The following is a 23,111-nucleotide window of genomic DNA, read 5'->3' as shown; positions in this document are numbered from 1 at the left end:
CTCTCTTCTATTGTTAATCTAAACAGATCTAATCAAATTATTTGATTAATCAGAAAATAACTCTAGTTTGCAGATTAGCACTATAGATTTCTTTTCATGAGCATATTCCATTCAAAAAGTACAAGGACTAGAAGAAGATACGCATCACAAATAGACTTTACAACTTTTAAAAACAGTTTTAGGAAGGCACTAAAAGACTTTACTCAAGTGAAAAATGAAATGAAGTGTTCAAATTATCTGTATATATTTTATCCATATGATCTGTCTATGGCTTTTGGTTAAGTAAAAATAAAATGTGTCATAATAGCTACAGGGTGGGAGAAATTATTATGAATTGAAGTTTTCAAGAGATTGTGATGATTCAGATGATGTTTTTTTTACTGAGTCCCTCCCTAGCAGGTGTGGGTCATATTTGGAAATACATTATGGTGCTTATTGCGTTTATTTTTATTTGCAGAATGAGGATAAGATGAGAAAATCCTTCAATCAGCAGTTAGCCGATGCCATAGCTGTTATCAAAGGAATGTACCAGGTGAGTTTTTGTTTTTGGTGCTATGGTTGTGGGCAAGGCTAGCTTCAGCTGCTGTGTGCAAGGAATGGGGATCACCTTGGCTTCCCAGTCTGTGTTTCCAGCTCTGAAGGCCTGTTTCCTCAATTTTCAGGTCACCTTAGAGGGATCAGGCCTAAGACTGTTTATGCTCACATTATAAAGCTTTCTAGAAACTGGAAAATTCTAATCTGATATTCAGGACACCTGGGCATGTATTAAAGTAATCCAAAGTTTATTTGGTGTGGTCATAGCTGAGTAGACGAAGGTCAGATGGTCCTAAGAGAGAGTTCAGAGAATCTGTAGTAAATTCCAGTTGGTGGATTAACTTTTGTAATGACAGGGACATTTTTATCTGCCAGACACATGCTTCATTTTCCTTCACAATGGGAAAATTCCTACCTTTAGTGGTTTTTTTAGACTCAGCAAAGACCTTGTTCTTCGTTTAGCATTTATAACTATATCCTCACCTTGCATTTCAATATACTTCCATAAGTAAATTTTTTGCATATTTCTTTTTGGGCACTGTTTGCAAGCTTCTTATCATAGCACTCAACACATTCTGTATTTAATTATGTAATTGCTTGTGAAGTGTCTTTGTTCCGTGCCAGACTGTCAACCTTAAGGATCTCCTGTGTGTTACTCTCTGCTGTGCCTCTGCCTTTAGCGCTGTGACTGGTACATAATTAACAACCAGCTACTGATTGCTAAATGCCTGAATGGTCACCTGTACCTGTGGCAGACAGTGCTGCCGCCTGCTCAAATGTCATTCTCTCCACTGCACATTCTCCCCACTGCTTTTTACTGACAGGGGCACTTCCAACTATAGAAACCAAAATGCTAGATTCTTCCTCTTCCAGCTCCCTTTTTAGCTATAGCACAGACATAGGCAAAGTCAGGTCCCTAACCAATGAGACCTGAAGGTGAGTTGGCTGTGAGATTTTGGGGGAGGTTGTTCTTTCTAAGTAAAAGGGACTCCTGAAGATATCACCTCACACTGGTCAGAATGGTTATTAAAAAGTCAAAAAAATAACAGATGCTGGTGAGGTTGCAGAGACAATGGAACACTTGCTTATACACTGCTGATGGGAATGTAAATTAGTTCAGCCACCGTGGAAAGCAGCTTGGAGACTTCTGAAAGAAATTGAAACAGAACTACCATTTGACCAAGCAATCCCTTTGCTGGGTATATATCCAAAGAAAGATACATCATTCTACCATAAAGACACATGCATGTGTGTGTTCATTGCAGCACTGTTCACAATAGCAAAGACATGAAATCAACCTAGATGCCCATCAACGGTGGACTGGATAAAAAAAAATGTGGTACATATACACCATGGAATATTACATAGCCATAAAAAAGAATAAAATCACATCCTTTGCAGTAACATGGAGGGAGCTGGAGGCCACTATCCTAAGCAAATTAATACAGGAACAGAAAACCAAATATTGTGTGTTCTTACTTGTAAGTGAGAGCTAAACATTGAGAACATATGGACACGAAGGGAACAGTAGACACGGGGGCCTACTAGAGAGTGGAGGGTGGAGGTTGGGAGGAGGGTGAGGATCAAAAACTACCTATTGAGTACTATGCTTATTACCTGGGTGATGGAATAATCTTACACCAAACCCCTGTGACATGCAATTTACCCATGTAATAAACCTGTACACGTACCCTCTGAATCTAAAACAAAAATTGAAAAGAAAAAAAAGGGTCTCATGGAAGACCCTTTCTATTTCTTTGCTTGATGTTTTATGTCTCCCTCTGATGCTTGGAATTGCCGTGGCCACTGTGAAACCAAACATTGAGATACTCTGGATGTGCTGAGGTAGCAAGGTAGAAAGATGAGAAGCAGAGGGGTCCTTGGTAATGTCATTGAGCCATGAAAGTAACCCTGGACTTGCCCTGTCCCTGACCTCTTAAATTCATGAGATAACAACCCCTCAGTGTCGAAGCCACTGTTAGTTGGCTTTTCAGTTACTTGCAGCTGAAAACATCTCAGGACATATTGCTCTGCTAATGATCTCTGTGACTCTGTGCCAAACTGTGTTTCCAAAGGCACCTGTGACACTCTCTCCCACTTACCTGCTTTTGTGCAACGTTACATCGCTTCTCTGCCATCAAGAGGTGGAATCTGATTCCCCTCCCTTGAATCAGGGCTGCCTTAGTGACTTGCCGATAAGCACAGAATGTGGAGGAAGTGAAGCTGAGTGACTTTTAAATTAAGGTCGAAAGAAGTCTTGCAAGTTCATCCTTATTCTCTCTGAATGTTTGCCCTCTAGATTGTCCTTCCCTGAATTCAGCTACCATGCTGACAAAAGCTCATGCCATATGGAAGATCTACATGTGGGTACTACTGGGTCTCCAGGCTCATCTCAGCCCCTCCTTTGAGTCACCCCAGCCTAGGAGTCAAAAATATGAGTGGAGAAGCCTCCAGATGACTCGAGCTACCAGCCACGTAGAGTCTTTTTATGGAGGAGAGATAAGCCATCCCTGCTGTGCTTCTACTAATTCCCGACTCATTGAATTTGTTTTTTTTCTTTGTTTTGCTTTTTATTTTGGGGTCTTTTTTTTTTTTTTTTTTTTTTTAGAGAGACAGGGGTCTCACTGTCTCCCAGGCTGGAATGTAGGGTGTGCTCATAGCTCACTGTAGCCTTGAACTTCTGGACTCAAGTGATCCTCTCGCCACAGCCTCCTGAGTAACTGGGACTACAGGCATGTGCCAGCACACCCAGTTAATTAAAAAAAAAATATATATATATATACACACACACACACACATATATATATATAGTAGACATGGGATCTTGCTATGTTATCCGGGCTGGTCTTGAACTCCTATCCTAAAGTAATCCTCCTGCCTTAGCATTCCAGAGTGCTAAGATTACAACCATGAGCCACTGTGCTGGCCTAATTAATATTTAATGGAAGAAGACAGAAGGAAGAAAGAGAAAGAGGGAAGGAGGGAAAATGAGTATTATCTGTAGCAGTTTTATATATATTGATTTTGTAACCAAACATCTTGCTAAATTCTTGTGTTTGTTTTAATAATTTTTCTATAGACTCTTTGGGGCTTTCTATGTAAACAGTTATGCAATTGAGAATACATATTTTTGTCACTTCATTTTTCATCCATAAACCATGTAATCATTTCAGCAGTGCCCTGTCTGGAGCAGCTGCTGCAAAGATGCTGGATGCAGCAGGGGAGACATGACCAGGGTTGTACACTCTACTAAGCCGGCAGGAGCCAAGAACAAGCAGGAATGGTGCCCACCTTCTGAGTTGGTGATGGGGGAGCTCCATGCTCCTAGAGGCAGCTGCAGCTGCCCAGCCATGGCTGCCCACCCAGGGATCCCTGTGCTCTTGGGGGCCCAGGAAGCCCCCCTGCCTCCACAGGCTCAGAAGTGCCTGCTCCTGCTGCCTGGCCTTTCCTTATTCCTGGCACCCACTCTTATTTTGGAGCAAAGTTGTGGCCAAGCCTGGGCACTGTCATGACCTGGCCAGGTGTGTGTGTGCTTGGGATGGTGCTGACACACCAGGCCCCTGCTGCTTTGGTGCCCTCCAGACTTTTGAGTGCCAGCGAGCACAGGAGGGAGGCCATGGGGGCACTGAGGGTGGCACAGCACAGGCCTGCAGGTATCCCTTGGCATGAACAGCCTGGGCACCGTGAACAGCAGCAGGAAGTGACAGGCTCCTGAGTGGAAAGGGATGTGTCACTGCTGAAGCCCCACCTTCAAGCCAGGGATGGCCTGAAGCCTGGGGGCCAGGCTGCCAGTTCCACAGACTGGAGTGAGAACTTATGGTGCTTTTTTCAGGCCCACCTGTGGCTGCACATTGACCAGTCGGCATGCACTTCCTCCCCTCTGAAGCCCATAAAAACCCTAGACTCAGCCAGACTCTGGCAGAGGTCGGGATGACCTGCCTGCAGAGAGGAGTTATTCACTGTGGGGTCTTCTCTCAGCTGAGAGCTGAACAGATATCAGGATGACCTGCCTGCAGAAAGGAGCTACCCACTGTGGGTCTCCTCTTATCTGGGAGCTGAGCAGATGCCGGGATGACCTGCTTGCAGAAAGGAGCTACCAACTTCAGATCTCCTGAGAGCTGTACTGTTGCTGAATAAAGCACCTCTTTGCATTACTCACCCTCCAATAGTCTGCATATCTCATTCTTCCTGCATGTGGGACAAGAACTCAGGACCCACCAAATGGTGGGACTGAAAAAGCTATAAGGCAAACAGGGCTGAAACACACCCCTCACTCACCACACTGCAGGCAACAAGAAGGAGAGAAGAGCTGTAGCCCTTGGGGAAGCCCAGACCTAGAAGCTCCCTGAGCCAGTGTTGTGACACCCTCTTTGGGGCTCTGCAGTTCCTGGTGTCTCCAAACTTCCAGGTACCACTGTGTTCCCCAGTGCCAGCAGTGGAAGCCACTTGTGGTATACCTGGTCCAGCTGCAGCCTTGCAGGGAGCTGGCGCCCTTGCTGGCACCTGGAACTGCCCATCCCCCTGCAGCTGGCATGCCTAGCTGTGTGTAGTGGCTGGACCCTGCACTCACTCATGCACCCCTTGTCACTGTGCACCTGGCTTGCCCTTGGCAGGCATGGGATCCAGGCTGGTAGCATGAGCTGAGCACAGCCTGCCAGGTCAAGCGGGTGGAATGAGCCTGGCAGGCCTGAGCAAAACTCAGGCAAAAGTGCCACTGACCACAGAGGTTTCTGGCTGGCAAAGCAACACCCCAAGGATCCTGTGGCAGCATGGTGGCACATGCTTGTAGTCCTAGCTACTGAGGAAGCTGAGGTGGGAGGACTGCTTGAACCCAGGAGTCTAATGTGAGTGAGCCATGATTGTGCCAGTACACTGCAGCCTGAGTGACATAGCATGACCTTGTCTCTAAAAGAAAAAAAAAAAGATGCATTTAATCTATCTTATCCAGTATTATTCTTGTTTATAATGAGAGAATAAGTCAGAATTTTGTGGTTTTTAAAAACATGTTTTTGGCCAGGCGTGGTGGCTCATGCCTATAATCCTAGCGCTGTGGGGGGCCAAGGCAGGCAGATCGCTTGAGCTCAGGAATTTGAGACTAGCCTGGGCAACATAGTGAGACCCTGCCTCTACAAAGCATACAAAAAGATTAGCTGGGCATGGGGGCATGCGCCTGTGGTCCCAGCTACTCGGAAGGCTGAGGTGGGAGGATCACTTGAGCTCAGGAAGTTAAGGCTGCAGTGAGCCGTGATCATGCCACTGCACTTCAGCCTGGGTGATAGAGCGAGACCCTGTGTCAAAACAAACAAACAAACAAAAACCACATGCTTTTATAGTTCTTTGTGTCGTCCACAATTTCTGGGACATTGATCTTTTTCTAATATATATCACATGGTCAAAACTATAGCTAAATAATGAATATTACTCTTTGTCCATACACTTTATACTTCTAGGAGTAGAAAGCCATGGAAGGATTAAATTCTTCATGTTCATCAGTTTTTCGTAAATATGTGTTAAATATGCTTAATTGTGGTTAGTTGACTTATGAAAAAATTGTTTATATTAAAGTCATTATTGGAATCTTTGCTTTGGCTTGTTGGCATCACTTTGATCCATGACCGCAGACAGCCTTCCAAATCCTGGCCACCCAGTTTGTTAAGGCTTAGTCATAAGGAAGAACAGAGGAAAGTTGAAAATAAAACGAAGTGTTGTATACACTTTTTGTAGATTGACAAGTATAAATGACTCTCTGCTGCCCTCTGGAGACCAGTTAAGGACACAAGTACCTGTACTTTTTTTTCAGCTATGAACAAGTTTCTAAATTTATTTAACTTTTCTTTTGGTCAATCGAATACAGCAAAGATATAGAGTTGTATGTGATTATCTCTATAGCATCTGTCTTGCTAGAGTCTCTCTCTCTGTTGGCTAATGTGAGAGGCTACGTGAGAGGAAACCCATGTGGCAAAGCTGAGTGTAGCCTCTGGCTGACAAGAAGAAACTGAAGCCTCCAGTCCTATAGCTGAAAAAAAAGTGGATTTTTCTACAACCTGAGTGAGCTTGGAAGCAGATCCCTTCACAGTTGCTCTTCAGATGAGACCACAGCCCTGAACACCACCTTAATTGCAGCCTTGGGAGACCCTGAACAGAGGACTTACCTGAATTCCTGACCAATAGAAACTATGAGATAATGTGTGTGTGTGTGTGTGTGTGTGTGTGTGTGTGTGTGTGTGTGTGTGTATTTTAATTTAATTTTTTTTTCTTTTTCGTTAGTGACAGGGTCCTACTATATTGCCCAGGCTGATCTCAAACTCCTGGCCTCAAGTGATCCTACCACTTCAGCCTCTCCAAGTGCTGGGATTATAGGTGTGAGGCACTGTGCCTGGCCAAACGTGTGTGTTTTAAGCCACTACATTTGGGGTAAAACTTTTATGCAGCACTAGATAACAAATTCATCCTTCATATTTAGTGAGCCATCAAATCCTACCAGTTTTTTGTTGTTGTTTGGTTTGGGTGTTTGTTGTTGTTGTGTTTGAAACAGGATCTTGCTCTGTCGCCCAGACTGGAGTGCAGTGGCACCATCTCTGCTCACTACAACCTCTGCCTCCTAGGCTCCAGCAACCGTCCCACCTCAGCCTCCCAAATCGCTGAGATTATAGGCATGAGCCACCATGGCTGGCTGTCCTGCCAGTTTTTTATCTCCTAAATTCGTGTCTTGTTATTTTGCCTCTGAGCCAGTTTGGGTAGTCAGCATTGCTCACCTGGCCTGTGGCTGGTACCTTCTTATCCCTTTTGGTCTTCATTAAGTCCATCGTTTGCCCAGGCAACTGGGTGGTCATTCAAAACCCAAGTCTGACCACATCCTGCCCTGTTTAAATCCTTCAGTGTTTCCTCCATGCCTTTAGGGAGAAGTTTAAGTGCCTTAGCATGGCTTAGAAGGTCCTTTCATATCTTCACTTTTATCTGTTTCCACTTCTTAGCCAAAACTTTACCCTCCTGCAATACTGGGCCGTCACCTGCTTCTCTCAGCTCACCTCAAGTTATTAACCTCCTCCCTGGAATTTTTGCATAATGTCCCCCTTTGCTCTTTCTCTGCTGACTAATAGCTACAGTGAATTGTGTCACATTTACCCAGTACATGTTGATCTGTCCACTAGACTGTTCCTGCAGAGCAGGGACCGAGTCTTGCTCATCTTTGTATTCTCATAGCAGACTGCGTGACATAATAGGTTTTTGACAAATTTTGTTGAATAAAGGGTTGAATATGATCAAGAAGAGTGTCAAGATAACTTGACCTACACCATGGTGCTGGAAATAGATCATGAATTCCTAGTGGAAATTTCCTAGAATAAAGGCAATCCATAATGTCAAGGTCTTTAACTGTTCTTTCACTCACGTTTGGATTCATTTCATCCATCCATTGTCTGATTTTCCAGCAGAGGCCCAGAGCCAGTCCTTGTACCCATTGTGTGTAATCTAGTGGTCAAGAGAGATAACAAACTTAGCAATTACAGTCCACATTGGAGGTTTGTACCCAGTGGGTGCAAACTCTCTGGCAGTTTGGGTGAATAGTTAAGGAAGACTTTTAGGAAAAGGTGATTCCTATGCTGAGCCTTGAAGGACAATGAATATTTGGGGGAGATGGGGAGAAAACAGGGAAAGAGAAGAGAGGGTGAAGGAGAGGTGATAAAAGAGATTTTGAGGAATTGGTTCATGCAATTATGGGGGCTGGCAAGTTTGAAATTTGCAAGGCAGGCCAGCAGGCTGGAGACCCAGGAAAGGCTTGATGTTACAGCTTGAGTCCGAATGCAGTCCTCTAGGAGAATTTCCTCTTCCTCAGAGAATCTGTCTTTTTCTGAGAAGGCCTTCAACCTATTGGGTGAGCTCCATCTACATGATGGAAGTCTGAAGATTAATCTGCTTTACTCAGAGCCACCGATTTTAATATTTATCTCATCTAAAAATGCCAGCAACATCTAACATTTGAAAAAGAGTACCATGGCCTAGCCAAGTTGATGCATACAATTAATCATCACAGATACATATTTGTGACTATATAGATATGTGTGAATGTGTATGTGTAAGTGTGTAGATACATTTATGTATATCCTAGTTCTGTCTATGGAGAGCGCCTAGAGGAAGTGACACTCCTATAGCAATGAGTACACCTAGAATTCAGCTTTTAGATTTAAATGATATTCTACACTCAAAGAAACCAGGGCTTTTTGGAGGAGTAGCCAACTCCAGGGCAGTGACAGGGAAAATGGAAGAAAGGCCTGCAATATTTTGTCATAACCAAAGCAAGGAAATGCTCAAAAAATTATGAAGGTGTGTCAGAACACGGGAGTCAGCTGGTAGGGGCTTCCTTCATTCCACTTGGCCAATCTGGGAAAATTCATGCATCAAAATAAGCAACGATAATCATGAATTGTAACCATTTGAGTAAAATAGGAATCCATGAGCTCACCGTCATAAGTAAATAAGTGAATAATGCATTTATTTATTTTGGGAAAAGGTTTATCTTACAGAAGTACTAACATATCTCCCTACAAATGCATATTAATACTTTAACTGGGAATAAATACGTATTAAGGACTATAACATGTATTAATTAGTATAATACTTATTAATTAACTTTACAATGAAGAAAGTTGATACTAACACCTTCTTAACTAAATGATAAAAGTTAATATCTCTATTATAATAACCTTCATTATCTAAAAAGGTTAATATATCACCTTTGAAGTAAGCAATTGACTTGCTTCCCACCCAATATTGTCATAGTCAATCTAAATGTTCACAGAGTAATTATTCCCTAGTTTAAATGTTGCAAACTAACAGCTGGACCTTAATGAGAATGATGGCACCAAAATATAGAAATTTTATTTTAGAAAGTTAATGAGACAACTGAAATTCCAAAAACATTTTCCTTGAACAGCAGGCAGTAACTATTTTGACGTTGTTACGGAACCCAAGCTGGAATTTCAAACTCCTGTGTTTGATAAGTGAATGGTGCAGCCTGATTGAACTTTGTCATACTCAGGCCCTCAGGCCTGGATGCCTGTTGCTCCTGTGAACTTAATAGTTGTCAGAAAGAACCTCTCGATGAAGGACAAGCGGTCACATGATTAGGTCGGGATTTAAACTAAAGGGTAATACATTTTTCAGTAAGCCACCCTAAGATGGGATGTTAAAATGGGACTCTTGGGTTTCAGTTTCATCCAAAGCTCCAAAAGTAAAGAACTAAATACTGTTCAAAAGTGAGGTATGTCTGGGCGTGGTGGTTCATGCCTGTAATTCCAGTGCTTTGGGAAGCTGAGACAGGAGGATGGCTTCAGCCCAGGAGTTAGAAGCTGCAGTGAGCTACGATCATGCCACTGTACTCCAGCCTGGGTGACAGAGCGAGATGCTATCTAAAAAAAAGAAAAAGAAAAAATAGATGCCAGCAGGATATTCTTTGCAGGACATTCCAGGACTTGGTGGAACAGCTTAATTGGCCAGTACTAGCCCATCATCCATCTCCAGGAAATATAAGAGCTATCTTGAATTTGGAAATGAACAAGACTGGTCAAGAGGACCATTTTGGGGAAAGCAGGCAGCATGGAGTGCTGACCCATAAATAGGAGAGAGAAAGAGAGTATTTCTCCTTCCAGCCAAGCAAGAGTGGAGTCTTGGACCACTTGGAGAGCTTGATGAGCATCCCTGGGTCTGAGGAATATGAGGACTGGTGTGGGACTTGCCACAGAAGGGCAGGAGGGCTGATAGAGCAGAAGCCTGCTGACAAGGACCATCTGGAGAGGTGACAGGATGCCAGCAGAAGGGCAGGTCCTAGGATAGAAGCCAGGCAGGCACTGCTCCTGTGAAGGGCATTGCAGGAGGCCAGGCCAGCATGGACCCCCCTAGGAACCAAAGGCAGCAGGTTACTGTCAACTGACACTTGTTTCTGTTCCCTTAACATTTCTCCCTCTCCTCTGCACCAGACCATTGGAAAATCTCAAATTGTAGAAATAAAAGGAAGAGAGGCTCAACCCTTCTCCTCCACTGCAGACTGCCAAGTCTAAGGGGGGCCAGAGTGGTGGGAGGACAGAAGCATTAATGGGTGAGAGTTGGCTAGACTAGAATTTTTTGTTTTGGTTTTGGATTTTGCTTTCCTCCCATTTTCTTTATTCCTTTTATTTTGTTGTCATTGTCTAAGATTAAAGTTGTTGTTACTAAGTTAAAAAAATAAAGCCATGATACCTTCCTGAAAGTTTTAAAAGGTGGGAACTATGAGACTAGAGACTAGATTTGCAGGGGCAGTGTGGAAAAATCACACTGCTTTCTGCTATCTCCCACAGAGTCTCACTCATTCCATAAACACTAGTGAAACATCAGAAACATTCCAGAAGATGAAGAAAAATGAATCCGTTGTATTTGGACCTTACAACTATTTTGTGAAAAGTCAAAAATAAATCCCTCCAGGTGGATTTTGGGGTTCCTCAAACAATTGCTTCAGCTGAAGTTTGAGGACTGACTGAAAAAGGAATCTTTGAGTCTGCACTAATAAAATGAGGTGAGGAAGCATGTAAAAGTAAAACTTTTTTATTCTTCCAAAGAATTGTGGCCCTCCCTGCCCTGAAGTCCAGAGTGGTTGAGCCCATCCAGAAGGCAGGCTGGCTCATCAAGCACCTCTCAGCGTGGTACCTGGGTGAGATTTTAAATGAGTTTCCCAGGGCACTTCTGTGACATGCTCTGACAAAGACGACTTGGTGCCAGGCAGAGCATCATTCCCTAAACAGCCTGCATCACTTTCTCATTATTTTTTAGTGCGGTGGTCTCTGGGCTGTCATGCCATCTTTGTTTTGTTGGCTTTTTAAAAACTTTTGTTTTAGATTCAGAGGGTATATGTGCATGTTTGTTACCTGGGTATATTGCATAATGGTGAGGATTGGGCTTCTAGTATATCCACCCCCCAAATATTGAACATTGTATTCAACAGGTAATATTTCAGCCCTGGTCTCCCTGCCACCTTTTTCCCTTTTGGAGTCCCCAGTGTCCATTATTTTCATCTTTATGTTCATGTGTACCCGTTGTTTAGCTCCCACTTAGAAGTGAGAACATGTGGTATTTAGTTTTCTGTTCCTGCATTAATTTGCTTAGGATAATGGCCTCCAGCTCCATCCGTGTTACTGCAAAGGACATGATTTCATTCTTTTTAATGGCTGCATAGTATTCCATGGTGTATATATTAATATATTACATTTTCTTTATACAGTCAACCATTGATGGACACTTAGGTTGGTTCCATGACTTTGCCATTGTGAATAGTACTGTGATAAACATACAATTGCAGGTGTCTTTTTAAAGAGTAAAATAAACCCAACCTATTCAGAGCATAAAAATTACTTAGAAAGTAAGCAAATAATAAAGTGACCCCAAGAAGAATGTTCACAAGATAGAGAAAGGACATAGAGGTAGAAGGTGGGTGGGTGGGAGGCCTGTGCTAAGGCTTCCAGAGTAGCTGGCATCTGGATTTGAATGACAAACAGCCACAACAGGACTAAGTGCTAGGTTATAATACTTGCTGGGGGCTGTCTGTGTGTTGTAGGCACTGTCCAAAATTGTTTACATGCATTATCTTATTTAATTCTCACAATTCAGGTACTATTATTAATAGTCCCATTTTACAGATGATAACACTGAGACACTCGGGGTTTAAGAAACTTGTTCAAGGTCCCAAGCTGACAGAGCTGGTCTGCAGACTCAGGCTATTCCACTCTAATACCATTCTGCTAGAATGACAAGCAAGAGCTTGTTGGGTTGGCTAACAGGGAACTCCCAAGTGCTAAGGCACAGAGACCTGTGGCAACGTGGTGTTTCTGAGAAGTTGGATGCTGAGTGTATCAGTATTGATAAAATGCCCAGAGAAGACTGGCATGAGTTGCTGGCCAGGTAAGCTGGCAGCAGATCAGGAAGGCTGCATTTTGTATACCATGCTAAGGGAGCTGGATGTTAGCCCGTAGGAGGAGATGGGGAGAGCTGCATTTTAGAAAGGTTATTTGGCTACTGGATGAAGATTGGAGAGAAGTGACAAAACAAGAGGCAGGGAGGCTAGTTAAGAAGCTTTTACAATATCCAGGTGAACAAGGCAAGTACTGAGATTGTAGTGGAACAGGAAAGAAGGTGATGGGGTTTGGTAGAGATTTAGGGGTAGGTCGAACAAATTTGGTTAGTTGATGAAGGAGAATAAGGGGCTTAAAAGGGGTTTCTGGCTTATGCTGCTGTTAATTAGGGAATGTAGAAAGGATGACAGTGAAGATGTTGAACTCTGTTTGGATCTGTTAGATATGTGATGCCTAGTAACACTTAAGGGCCCTGGTGGAATAAATGTGTGTTGAGTAGAGTCTTTGAGCTATAGACATATGTAAGAATAGATGTAACGACTAGATCTACATAATCAATACTCTTGTTTAAAATCACCAAATTTAAGGCCAGGCGCAGTGGCTCTGTAGTCCCAGGACTTTGGGAGGCTGAGGCAGGCGGATCCCTTGAGCTCAGGAGTTTGAGACCAGCCTAGGCAACATGGCAAAGCCCTGTCTCTGCAAAAAATACACAAATTAGCCAGGCATGGTGGTATGTGCCTGTAGTCCCAGCTACTTGGGAGGCAGAGGTGGAGGCAGAGGTGGGAAGATCACTTGAGCCCAGAAAGCGGAGGTTGCAGTGAGCCGATTATACCACTGCACTCCAGCCTGGGTGATAGAGTGAGACTGTCTCAAAAACAAACAAACAAACAAAAAAACAAAACAAACAAAAACCACCCAACTAAATTAAAAAACTAAATAAATAAAATCACAAAATTTTAAAAGTTGATACTGGATATTGTCATATGGAGTATTCCTTTTCACTCCTTTTAATTCTCCTGTACATTCATCTATGATTTTTTTATACCATGAAGATTATGCCAGTGCTGTTCATAGCTACCTTCATATATTATTATTCTTAGTCTGCTGATATTCATCATATTAGGACAATCTGAGTTTACAAATTTAACTCTTTTGAAATATAACATTAAGTGTATTAGCAGATATTACTAGGTTTTGCTATATTTCCTGTATGTTGTATGTACCCAAATATATTAGTAATAAACACACAAAGAATCAAATGGTTTCTTTATAATTTCAAAAAGAGTCCAAACTAAACCACAAGTTTTGCATAGCAGTGTTGAAAATGAGATTTTTAAATGCTGGAAGCAAGTAACATTATTCACTTTTAAAGCCTTTCATCCTTTTTTTGGTTTTGTAATATAATTCTTCAGAGTAATGAATGCAGATAGGAAGCAGCTAAATACTTAAAACAAGCTGTCAAGGTATGTTACTTCTTTCAACGTCTCCATTCCAGTCTATTGAGGAAATTAGTTGCACCAATGATGTTTACTTCCTTTTCTACATATTCAAATTTTTACTGTCTTCCCTTCTAGAGGAATATTAAAGTAGGATATTCACAAATCATGATGTCAATTTACTATTAGGATTTACCATTATTACCTTTTCCAACTTTACTGATGTATAATTGACAAATATAAATTGTATATATTCAAGGTATACAATGTGATTATTTGAAATACATTGTATAATGATTACCACAATCAAATTAATTAACACATACTTCTAGTTATTACTGTGTGTGGGGTGGGGGACGGTGGCAGTAAGGACACAAGATCTGCTCTCTTGGCAAATTTCAAGTAAACAATACAGTGTTATTAACCATAGTCACCATGCTATACATTAGATTGCCAGAACTTATTCATCTTATGACTGAAAGTTTATACCCTTTGACCAACATCTCCCCATTTTTCCCATGCTCCAACCTCTGTCAACCACCATTCTTTTTTTTTTTTTTTTTTTGAGACAGAGTCTCGCACTGTCACCCAGGCTGGACTGGAGTGCAGTGGTGCTATCTCAGCTCACTGCAACCTCCACCTCCCAGCTTCAAGTGATTCTCCTGCCTCAAACTCCCAAATAGCTGAAATTACAGGCATCCGCCACCACGCTCAGCTAATTTTTTGTACTTTTAGTAGAGATGGGGGTTTCACATGTTGGCCAAGCTAGTCTCGAACTCCTGACCTCGTGATTTGCCCACCTAGGGCTCCCAAAATGCTGGGATTACAGGTGTGAGCCACCGCGCCCGGCCTGTCAACCACCATTCTACTCTCTGCTTCTTTAAGTTCAACTTTTTTAGATTCTACGTATTAGTGAGATAATACAGTATTTATCTTTTTATGTCTGGCTTATTTCACTTAGCATAATATCTTCCAGGTTCATCCATGTTGTCCCAAATGGCAAGATATCCTTCTTTTTTATGGCTGAAAAATATTGTATTAATATATACATTATACATACCACCACTGTAAATATTCTATTGTGCGTGTGTGTGTGTGTGAGAGAGAGAGAGAGAGAGAGAGAGAGAGTGTGTGTGTGTGTGTGTGTGTATGTAACATTTTCTTCATTCATTCATCTGTTGATAGATATTTAGGTTGTTTCTGTATCTTGGCTATTGTGAATAATGCTGTAATGAACATAGGAATGCAAATATATTTAAGAGCATGATTTTATTTCCTTCAAATATATACCCAGAAGTAGGATAGCTGGATCATATGGCAGCTTTTAATTTTCTGAAGAACTTCCATACTATTTTCCATAATGGCTGTACCACTTTACATTCCCATCAACAGTGCACAAGGGTTGCCTTTTCTCCATACCCTTGCCAATACTTGTTGTCTCTTATCTTTTTGAAAATACTCATTCTAATAGCTCATTCTTATCATAATGAGGTAATTTCTCATTGTAGTTTTGATTTACATTTTCCTGATGATTGGTGATGTTTCATGTACCTGTTAGCGATTTGTATACCATCTTTGGAAAAATGTTTATTTAGGTCCTTGGCCCATTCTTTAATCTTTTCTTTTAAAAAAATTGTAGAGAAGGATGTCTTGTTATGTTACTCAGGCTGGTCCCAAACTCCTGGCCTCGAGTGATCCACCTGCTTCAGCCTCCCAAGTAGCTGGGATTATAGACACAAGCCACCATGCCTGGCATTTACTATTGCTTTATGAAACTTCTAATTTTGTTAATGCATTGTTTTTCTTGTTTTGTTCAACTGTGTATCTGTGTTCTCTTGCATCTCATTGAGCTTCTTAAAGATAATATTTTGAATTATTTGTCAGACGATTTGCAGATCTCCATTTTTTTGGAGTCAGTTACTGGAACTGTATTCGTTTTCTTGAGAGTGTCATGTTTGCCTGATTCTTCACTACCTATATAGCCTTATGTTGGTGTTTGTGCATTTGAATGAGCAAACACTTCCTTCAGTCATTACAGACTGGTTTTGCTAGGTAAATATTTTCTTCTTTTGGGTTCCTGAGCTGATAAGATTGCCTCCAGGATTGCAGTTGAGTAGGGCTGCAGCCGAGTTATGTGGCTGCTGCTGGGTCTGCAATGGGGTCCATGTTAGTGGGTCTATTACTAGGGGCTTGAACAGGCTTGCATCCTGTCTGGCCCCTGGAAAGAATAAACTGCTTCCAGGACCTTGGTCTGTAGAGTTGGTGCTGGGTAAAGAATATGCTTCAGGTTTCACAGTTGGGTTTGCAGATGGTGGGCCTGTTACCAGGCGCAGATAAGTGTTGTATTCCTTCAGGTCCCTTGGAGTGTTCCTGCTGGGTTACTGAGTTGGTCCCTGGGCAAGAAGAATTGGCCATGGACCATGGCTGACAGGCGCTTGAATGTAATTACAGGGCTGCGTCATGGCTTACACTGAGACTGGGGTCTGCAGACATACCTCCAGAGACACAGACAGGTGTGCCTCCTACTGGGCTCCTGGGCAAGCAGGACTGCTCTTGGATCATGGCTGAGTGGGCTGGAGCTGGGTCACGGGGCTACTTCAGGCTCCTCCATCAGACTGAGGTCAGCAGCCTGCCTCTAAAGGCATTGATGGGCATGTTTCCTGGTAGATCTCTGGATGGACAGGACTGCTTCTGCCCAAGGCTAGGAAGGGACAGAACTAGATGTAGGTCCACCCCAAGATCTGCAGTGGAATCAAGATCAGTGGGCCTGCCTTTGGGGCACAGAAAGGCATAGCTTTCATCAAGCCCCTGGGTGGGCAAGACTGCTCTCAGACTGCAGCTGAGAGGGCTGGGGCCAAGTTAAAGGGGTATTTCAAGATCTGCTGTGAGACCGAGGTCAGCCGACCAGCTTCCGAGGGCACAAATAGGCATGACTCCCAGCAGGTGCCTGGGCAGGCAGAACCGGTCTCAAACTGCAGCTGAAAGTGGGTTTGGTTGAGTTACAGAGCTGATTCAGGGTCCACAGCTGAGACTGAGGCCTGTGGGCGTGTCACCAGAGGCACAGGTGAACGTGATTCCTCCTGGATTTCTTGGCAGATGGTTCTAGTGGCAAGACCAAGTCCGCAGGGGGATGAAGCCATTTCTGGGTTTGTAGCTGGGATCATGGTCAGTGAGCCTGCCACCTAGGTGCATCTTGCCACTCAAAACAGCCCTCCTCAGTCTTGGGCTCCACCAGAGTTTTGCAGTCTTCTATCCAGGTCCCAAATCTCCCTCAAGGGCACTTTTGTCCATGAATGGCTGCCAAATTCTTGTTGAGTGGAAGTTCTCCTATTCTTCCATCTCACTCTTTGCTATTGTAGTTTACATGGCTGATACAGTTAGAGTAACTGATCATGCTTTGTGTTTTATAGGATAACACTGTGCTACGTAGTGCATAATAATTTTTAAGCATATATTTCAATATAAATAAATTTTCTTATTAAAATTGTATGCAGGTTACAAAAATAACCTCACAAAACAGCAGCTTAAAAGATGAAATGTTTTCTGGTGGTGTCTAATTTTTAATGCTGAGTGTCTAATTAATTTTTAATGCTACTTTTTTTTGTACCCAGCAATTTTTTGAGGTAGAAGAAGAGAACATTCATTTGCAAGATGCGAGTAGTGTCAAAATAAATATTTTGTTAAGAAAACTGAAAGAGAAAGAAGAAGTTATTAAAGAATTAAAAGAACAATTAGACCAATATGAAGATTTGGGATTTCAAAAAATGGTAAGTTTCAAGGCAAGGAATAATTAATTTTAATATTTGTAAAGAAAGTCATAAATAGTTAAAAGCTTGATTTAATGATAAACTAAAATCCAATTGATGCATTTTGGGCATCTCCCCATAATATAAGCCAGTCTAACTCTTTTCTGCTCAATGACCTATTCTAGAAAACCCATAGCAATATGAATAGGAGCAATAGAATGGTTCTGTATGTTTTATTTAAATGGAAATAACTTACATCCCACTGCAAAAAAAAGTCCTACTCTAGAAGAGTATGGGAGTGGATTTTTGTTGTAACTGAAGACTCCCACCCTTTTTTTGCAATCAAGGTAGTTTGAAAGACACAAAGTTAATCTTTCCAAGCCAGAGGTTCCAAGAAGCCAACTTGGAAAAGAATGACATTTTAATAAAAATATCAAGAAGAAAAATCTCAGAGGATTTTCCCCTCAGTTTTTGCCGTTGCAATGGGAACCAGGAACTGCTTTACTGGTTAGACAAACTACTGAAGGGAGCAAAAATGGAATGAGTGAGAAGGCAGAAAGAAGAACCTAAACTCCTGTTAAGGAGGAAGTTTAAGGGCTTTGGAAAGTGTGGATCCTGAGAACAAATTCATTGTCATCTCATCTCATCTCTGCTCTGAGCCACCAGCTGTCTCAGGCCCAACCACAGTCCAGAGCTGGAGAGGATTTTGTTATTAAGTTCTAAGAGCAAGAAGCTGATTGTTTGAGTTGGAAAGGCTAACAGATACTGGGACCCAGGAGGAATAAAGGTCTATTGAATATCAATAGCAGGTATCAGATACTTCATCGATGGCATCTCTTGTCATTCTCACAGTTCAGTTTGCAGATGAAGAAGCAGAGACGGGGTGGTTAAGTAACTTCCTCACGGGCACACAGGTAGTAGATGGTAAAGATGGTACATATACCAAGGTTCACCTGAATCTAAAGTCCACTTACAGAGGGGGAGCTCTGTCCTCTACAGTAAGAATTAAAGGTTGTAGTGAATATATAAGATGCATATGCATATAGAAAATGTATAGATTATAATGTATAGATTGTTATATTACAATGTGATATATTATAATACATTAATAATTATTAATAGATTAATACACTTAGAAATATTGACACATGCATACAGGAAAATCTGAAAAGTTATATGTCAAAATGTTAACACTAGAAAGAAACACTTATGGGTTGCTCATGCCTTTGAGTACAATCTATGGTTTATCTAAATCCCTCACTAGTACTCTTATTTAAAACTTCAAGGTTATAAGAGATAATGAATCAAACACAAACCATTCTAAATGTTCGTATTTAAACTGGTTTAAATGTTTGCTCTGTTTAAGTGTTTGTTTTGTTAATCTATTAGAAATCTTTGTATCTAGAAAAATATCTAGAAAAAAGTTGAACACCTAAGCAATACAGTATTGTGTCAATAGCATAGATCGAATAAAATTGAATATTTTTTTTTATATGTCTTGGACTAGGAAGCACATTTAATTTTTGCATTTGCTTTTGAAAAACCTTTTCTTGGGTTTACATTTACCTCTGCTTTTTAGAGAAAACAGTTTAATAGAAAAGATTAAAAACTATAAGAGTTCTCTTTTAATCCTGCCTTGGCCAAAGACATCCAGTGTAGATGTGGCAAGGCAATTTTGATCCATTTATTTCCCATTTGTGAAATGCAACATGATACCCGCCTGGCTAAAGTAGAGAGTTATGATAAGAACACCTGCTGTGTTGAATGTAAATTGCTTCAAGTTCTTTGAAGAAATATTCGTATATCAATTCAGGTATTATAAAGAAATGCACAAATCCTTATAGCCATCAGTTTATGTTCCATAAAATGTACCAAACAGACTTCTGGACTGTTGAGAACACCCCAATTGGGTAAGACAGCTCCCCACACTCTTGAAATGTTTACACGTCTAACTTTTCAGCTAGTCACCTGGCCTGACTGGACATTCTGGGGAAACCGTGAGGATGGGCTGTGGCTTTGTGAAGAGGAGAGCAGGTGGTAGCCACACAGGCTCATCTGTAAGCAGGCTGTTCTCTGGCTTTCAGTGGCATCCAGAATACCCTGGTTATTCCACTGTAATTAACCCCCAAAGAGCACATTATAATTTCTGTAAACACTTTAAGATTTGAGGAAGGTGAGGTGATTCTGATTAACGGGGTATATGGATTTCTCCTGGAGACCCCAACAAAGCACAGGGCTCTGCTCTCCCCTCTTGACTGAGGGTGATGGAAAACATACATGTCACCATTTCAAGAACACAGATGCAAATTCCACAAAGGCAGATCATGGCTTATATTAAATAAAATGAAACACTTTTTTTTTTTTTTTTTTTTTTTTTTGAGACAAGAGTCTCGCTCTGTCGCCCAGGCTGGAGTGCAGTGGCCGGATCCCAGCTCACTGCAAGCTCTGCCTCCCAGGTTTACGCCATTCTCCTGCCTCAGCCTCCCGAGTAGCTGGGATTACAGGCGTCCGCCACCTCGCCCGGCTAGTTTTTTGTATTTTTTTAGTAGAGACAGGGTTTCACCGGAAACACATTTTTTTTTCTACATTCTCTAAGAACAAACTTTCCTAAAACCTCATGCCACTTAAGTTCTAGATGATCTTTTTTATTTGAAATTTCATCTGATTCAACTGCCCCCTCTAGTGGTATTTAAAAAACCCTTGGGATACCAAGTCTCGAATTAGATTGGGAACACTGAATTTGGAAAAACAATTAAAAATTTCAAAGTAGCAGTGGAAGTAAGTTGAAAAACGAAAGTGAAATAAACAAGCTTTATTTAATTCTGCAGTTATCTAGTTTACTCTTACTGATTATCAAGTTACTTCAATAGCCTTATAGTTAATAAGTAGTTGTAATATTTCTCATCTCCAGATGGGAACATCCTAAATGTTGAACTTTCCCAAGAGCAACTTCATTCAAGGGATGAAATGTTCAGGTTTTATTCGGTGGGAAATCAATGTGACTCAGCTGCATGCCATTGTAGTCATCAGGTTTCCATGCTGTCCGTTGGCTAATCCTCTTGAGAATTTATAAAGGAGGTTAGCCTTTATGTCTCTGTGATTGTGTGTGTGTGTGTGTGTGTGTGTGTGTGCGCGCGCGCGCCTGTGCATGTGTTTTAATTTCAGTTGGAGCTGGCATTTTGAATAGACTTTTCATTTTTCTTTCTTATCCCAACACTGATGAGCCCCGCAACCATCACCCACCTACCTTCCATTGCTGAGCATATCTGCTTGTTGCTGACAGCTCTGAAACAGAGCTGTCATTCAAGAGTGGCAGCTCTGCAGGGTTGCACTGCCCAGAGTGCCACTTTCCTGGTTGTCACTCATTGGGAAAGCACCTGCTCTTCTCTGTGACTGTCATGAGGCATGGGCTTGCATCAGAACTCTACTCCTCCCCAGAAAATTGAGATGTCCAATTCAATGGAGCCTATGGAAGGGAAACTGCTGAGAAGGGACAGAAAGTGCTTTGAACCAGGACTTCTCAGACTTTAACACTCACACGCATCACCTGCAGATGTTGTTAGATGCAGACTCTGACGCAGTAGCCCTGGGTTGGGCCTGAGGGGCTGCATTGCCAATCAGTTCCCAGGTGATGCTGAGGCTCCTGGTCCATGGACCGCATTTGAGGAGCAAAGCTCCCAAGTACCTCTGTTTTCAAAAATGATTCTTTCAAGATTCAATTTGGGATTCAGTTTGTAATTGTATGCATCTTGTGAATATTCACAAAAGATATAGCACATATGTTACCGCCTGAAGTCCTAGTTTTTATAATATGAAAGAAAAACTTGAGATTGGCAAGTTTCTTTACAATTTTGAAATTCCAGAATGATCAAGGATTACACACAATCTCTCTCAGAGTATAGTGTGGTTTAAACAGCTACATCCAGTTAACCGCCTTTTAATGATCTCCATCCTTCTTAACCTCGTTTTATTAATGCAGTTTATTTTTTTAAAGTCTCGTGGTTTAAGCAAGCACAAACTAGCAGTGTGGGCAGATGGCAGAAGGAACACCACCACAAAACCTGCCACTCAGAGTGTAACAGAGGACCGTAGCAGCTCAGAACGATCCCTTTGTTCATTTTGCTAATGAGTGTCCTCATTGCTGTGGGCGACTGAATAGTTAATTACTTGCAGTTCCCGCAGCTGACAGATGGTGGGGACAGAGCTAAGGGTTAACCTCAGAAGAACAGGGGTTGTGGATTGATATGTGGAGGACAAACCCCCAGATTTAATGTGTTTTCCTTGCGTCCTGCTTTCATACAAAGAGATTCTTAGAACCCGTAGTTAGGTATTAGCTGCTACCATTTGTAAATTTTACACTTCATCTGATGAATTCAAATAGTTCTTCTTTAGTTTATGAGAATCGGGTGCTCGTGTAATCCTCTGTGGATGTTCATATTCTGCCACTGTTAGGAAAAGTATGCTTAAGCCTATTAAGGCCAGTATTGTTTGTTTCTTTCTTTCTTTAAAAAAAAAACAAAACAAAAACAAAAAAACAAAAAAAACCCACCTTTTAGTCTGTAAATGCATTCTGTGATGGTCTCAAATTGAACAATGTGGGACAAGAAATTAATGACTGGGATTCAGTGTTGTTTATTAACTACTTACTAGGTTTGTTAGTTCTCATTAGTTAAGAATGAATTGGGCTCAAATAATTTAAATGAAATGGTGAATCAAAGTCATGAAGATTTGGTAATTGAGCTTAGTGCAAAATTTAACAACATAATTTAAATATTACTAACTCTTACACACACACACATACATACCATACGTAATTTCATTAGTAAGTCACTTGTTTTAAAGGACTTATTAATGTACTTATTAGTGTACTGCAAAAAAATTTAAATCACTTCTTTTTCTTTCAAACTGTTACAGGGGAAAATATTTAAATAATTTACTTCCACATATCCTTATACTAAATGAAAGTGTAGTTCCAAAGGGAAATCAGTCGAGAGAAATGATTTTGTTTTTGAGGGAAGATTTTATTTTTATTTATTGCAATCATGGAATTACTGTAAAAAGAATAAGTTATAATTCACCTGCGATGACCTTAAGTTCAAAAGTATTTTTAATGTCTGTAGTAATTTTTAACAAGGCATATAGAATCTTCTATCTCCTTTGGCATAATAATATAATGACTAATATTTTGAGATTGCATAATCTGTTTATTATTGTACCACAATAAAGTGTAAAGTTCTGCACCAACGTCCCCAATCCATTACATCTTAATTTTTTTTTTTTTATGTGTGACAGTAAAATCTAGACAATCATAGGGAGTATATTCAGATGTTTTCAATGGCTTTGAAACAGACAAGAAGAAGAAGGCAAAAAAAAAAAAAAAAGTCGCTGTCCCAATAAGCGCGTCTATTGCGTAAGAAAAAGCTCTCCCATAATGGACATGGCAAGATTTAAACAAAAGACGCACATAATAAAAATGTAAATGAGTTTGCTTTACTAAAACTATAACTTTAAAGTCTTTT

General features: G+C 41.2%; 1 protein-coding gene across 1 annotated transcript in view; it reads left to right on the top strand.

The window, feature by feature from the left end:
* Positions 1-23,111, top strand: part of C9H10orf67 (chromosome 9 C10orf67 homolog) — a 142,051-nt gene that overhangs the window by 24,792 nt on the left and 94,148 nt on the right. The window contains exons 5-6 of the mRNA XM_050803107.1: positions 458-532; positions 17,458-17,613. Of these exons, the coding sequence (XP_050659064.1) occupies positions 458-532; positions 17,458-17,613 (231 nt within the window). The remainder of the gene's footprint in view (positions 1-457; positions 533-17,457; positions 17,614-23,111) is intronic.

The sequence above is a fragment of the Macaca thibetana genome, chromosome 9 (genome assembly GCF_024542745.1).
Source record: "Macaca thibetana thibetana isolate TM-01 chromosome 9, ASM2454274v1, whole genome shotgun sequence".
In the NCBI taxonomy this organism is placed as follows: Eukaryota; Metazoa; Chordata; class Mammalia; order Primates; family Cercopithecidae; genus Macaca; species Macaca thibetana.
This window is presented reverse-complemented; position numbering and strand designations above follow the sequence as displayed.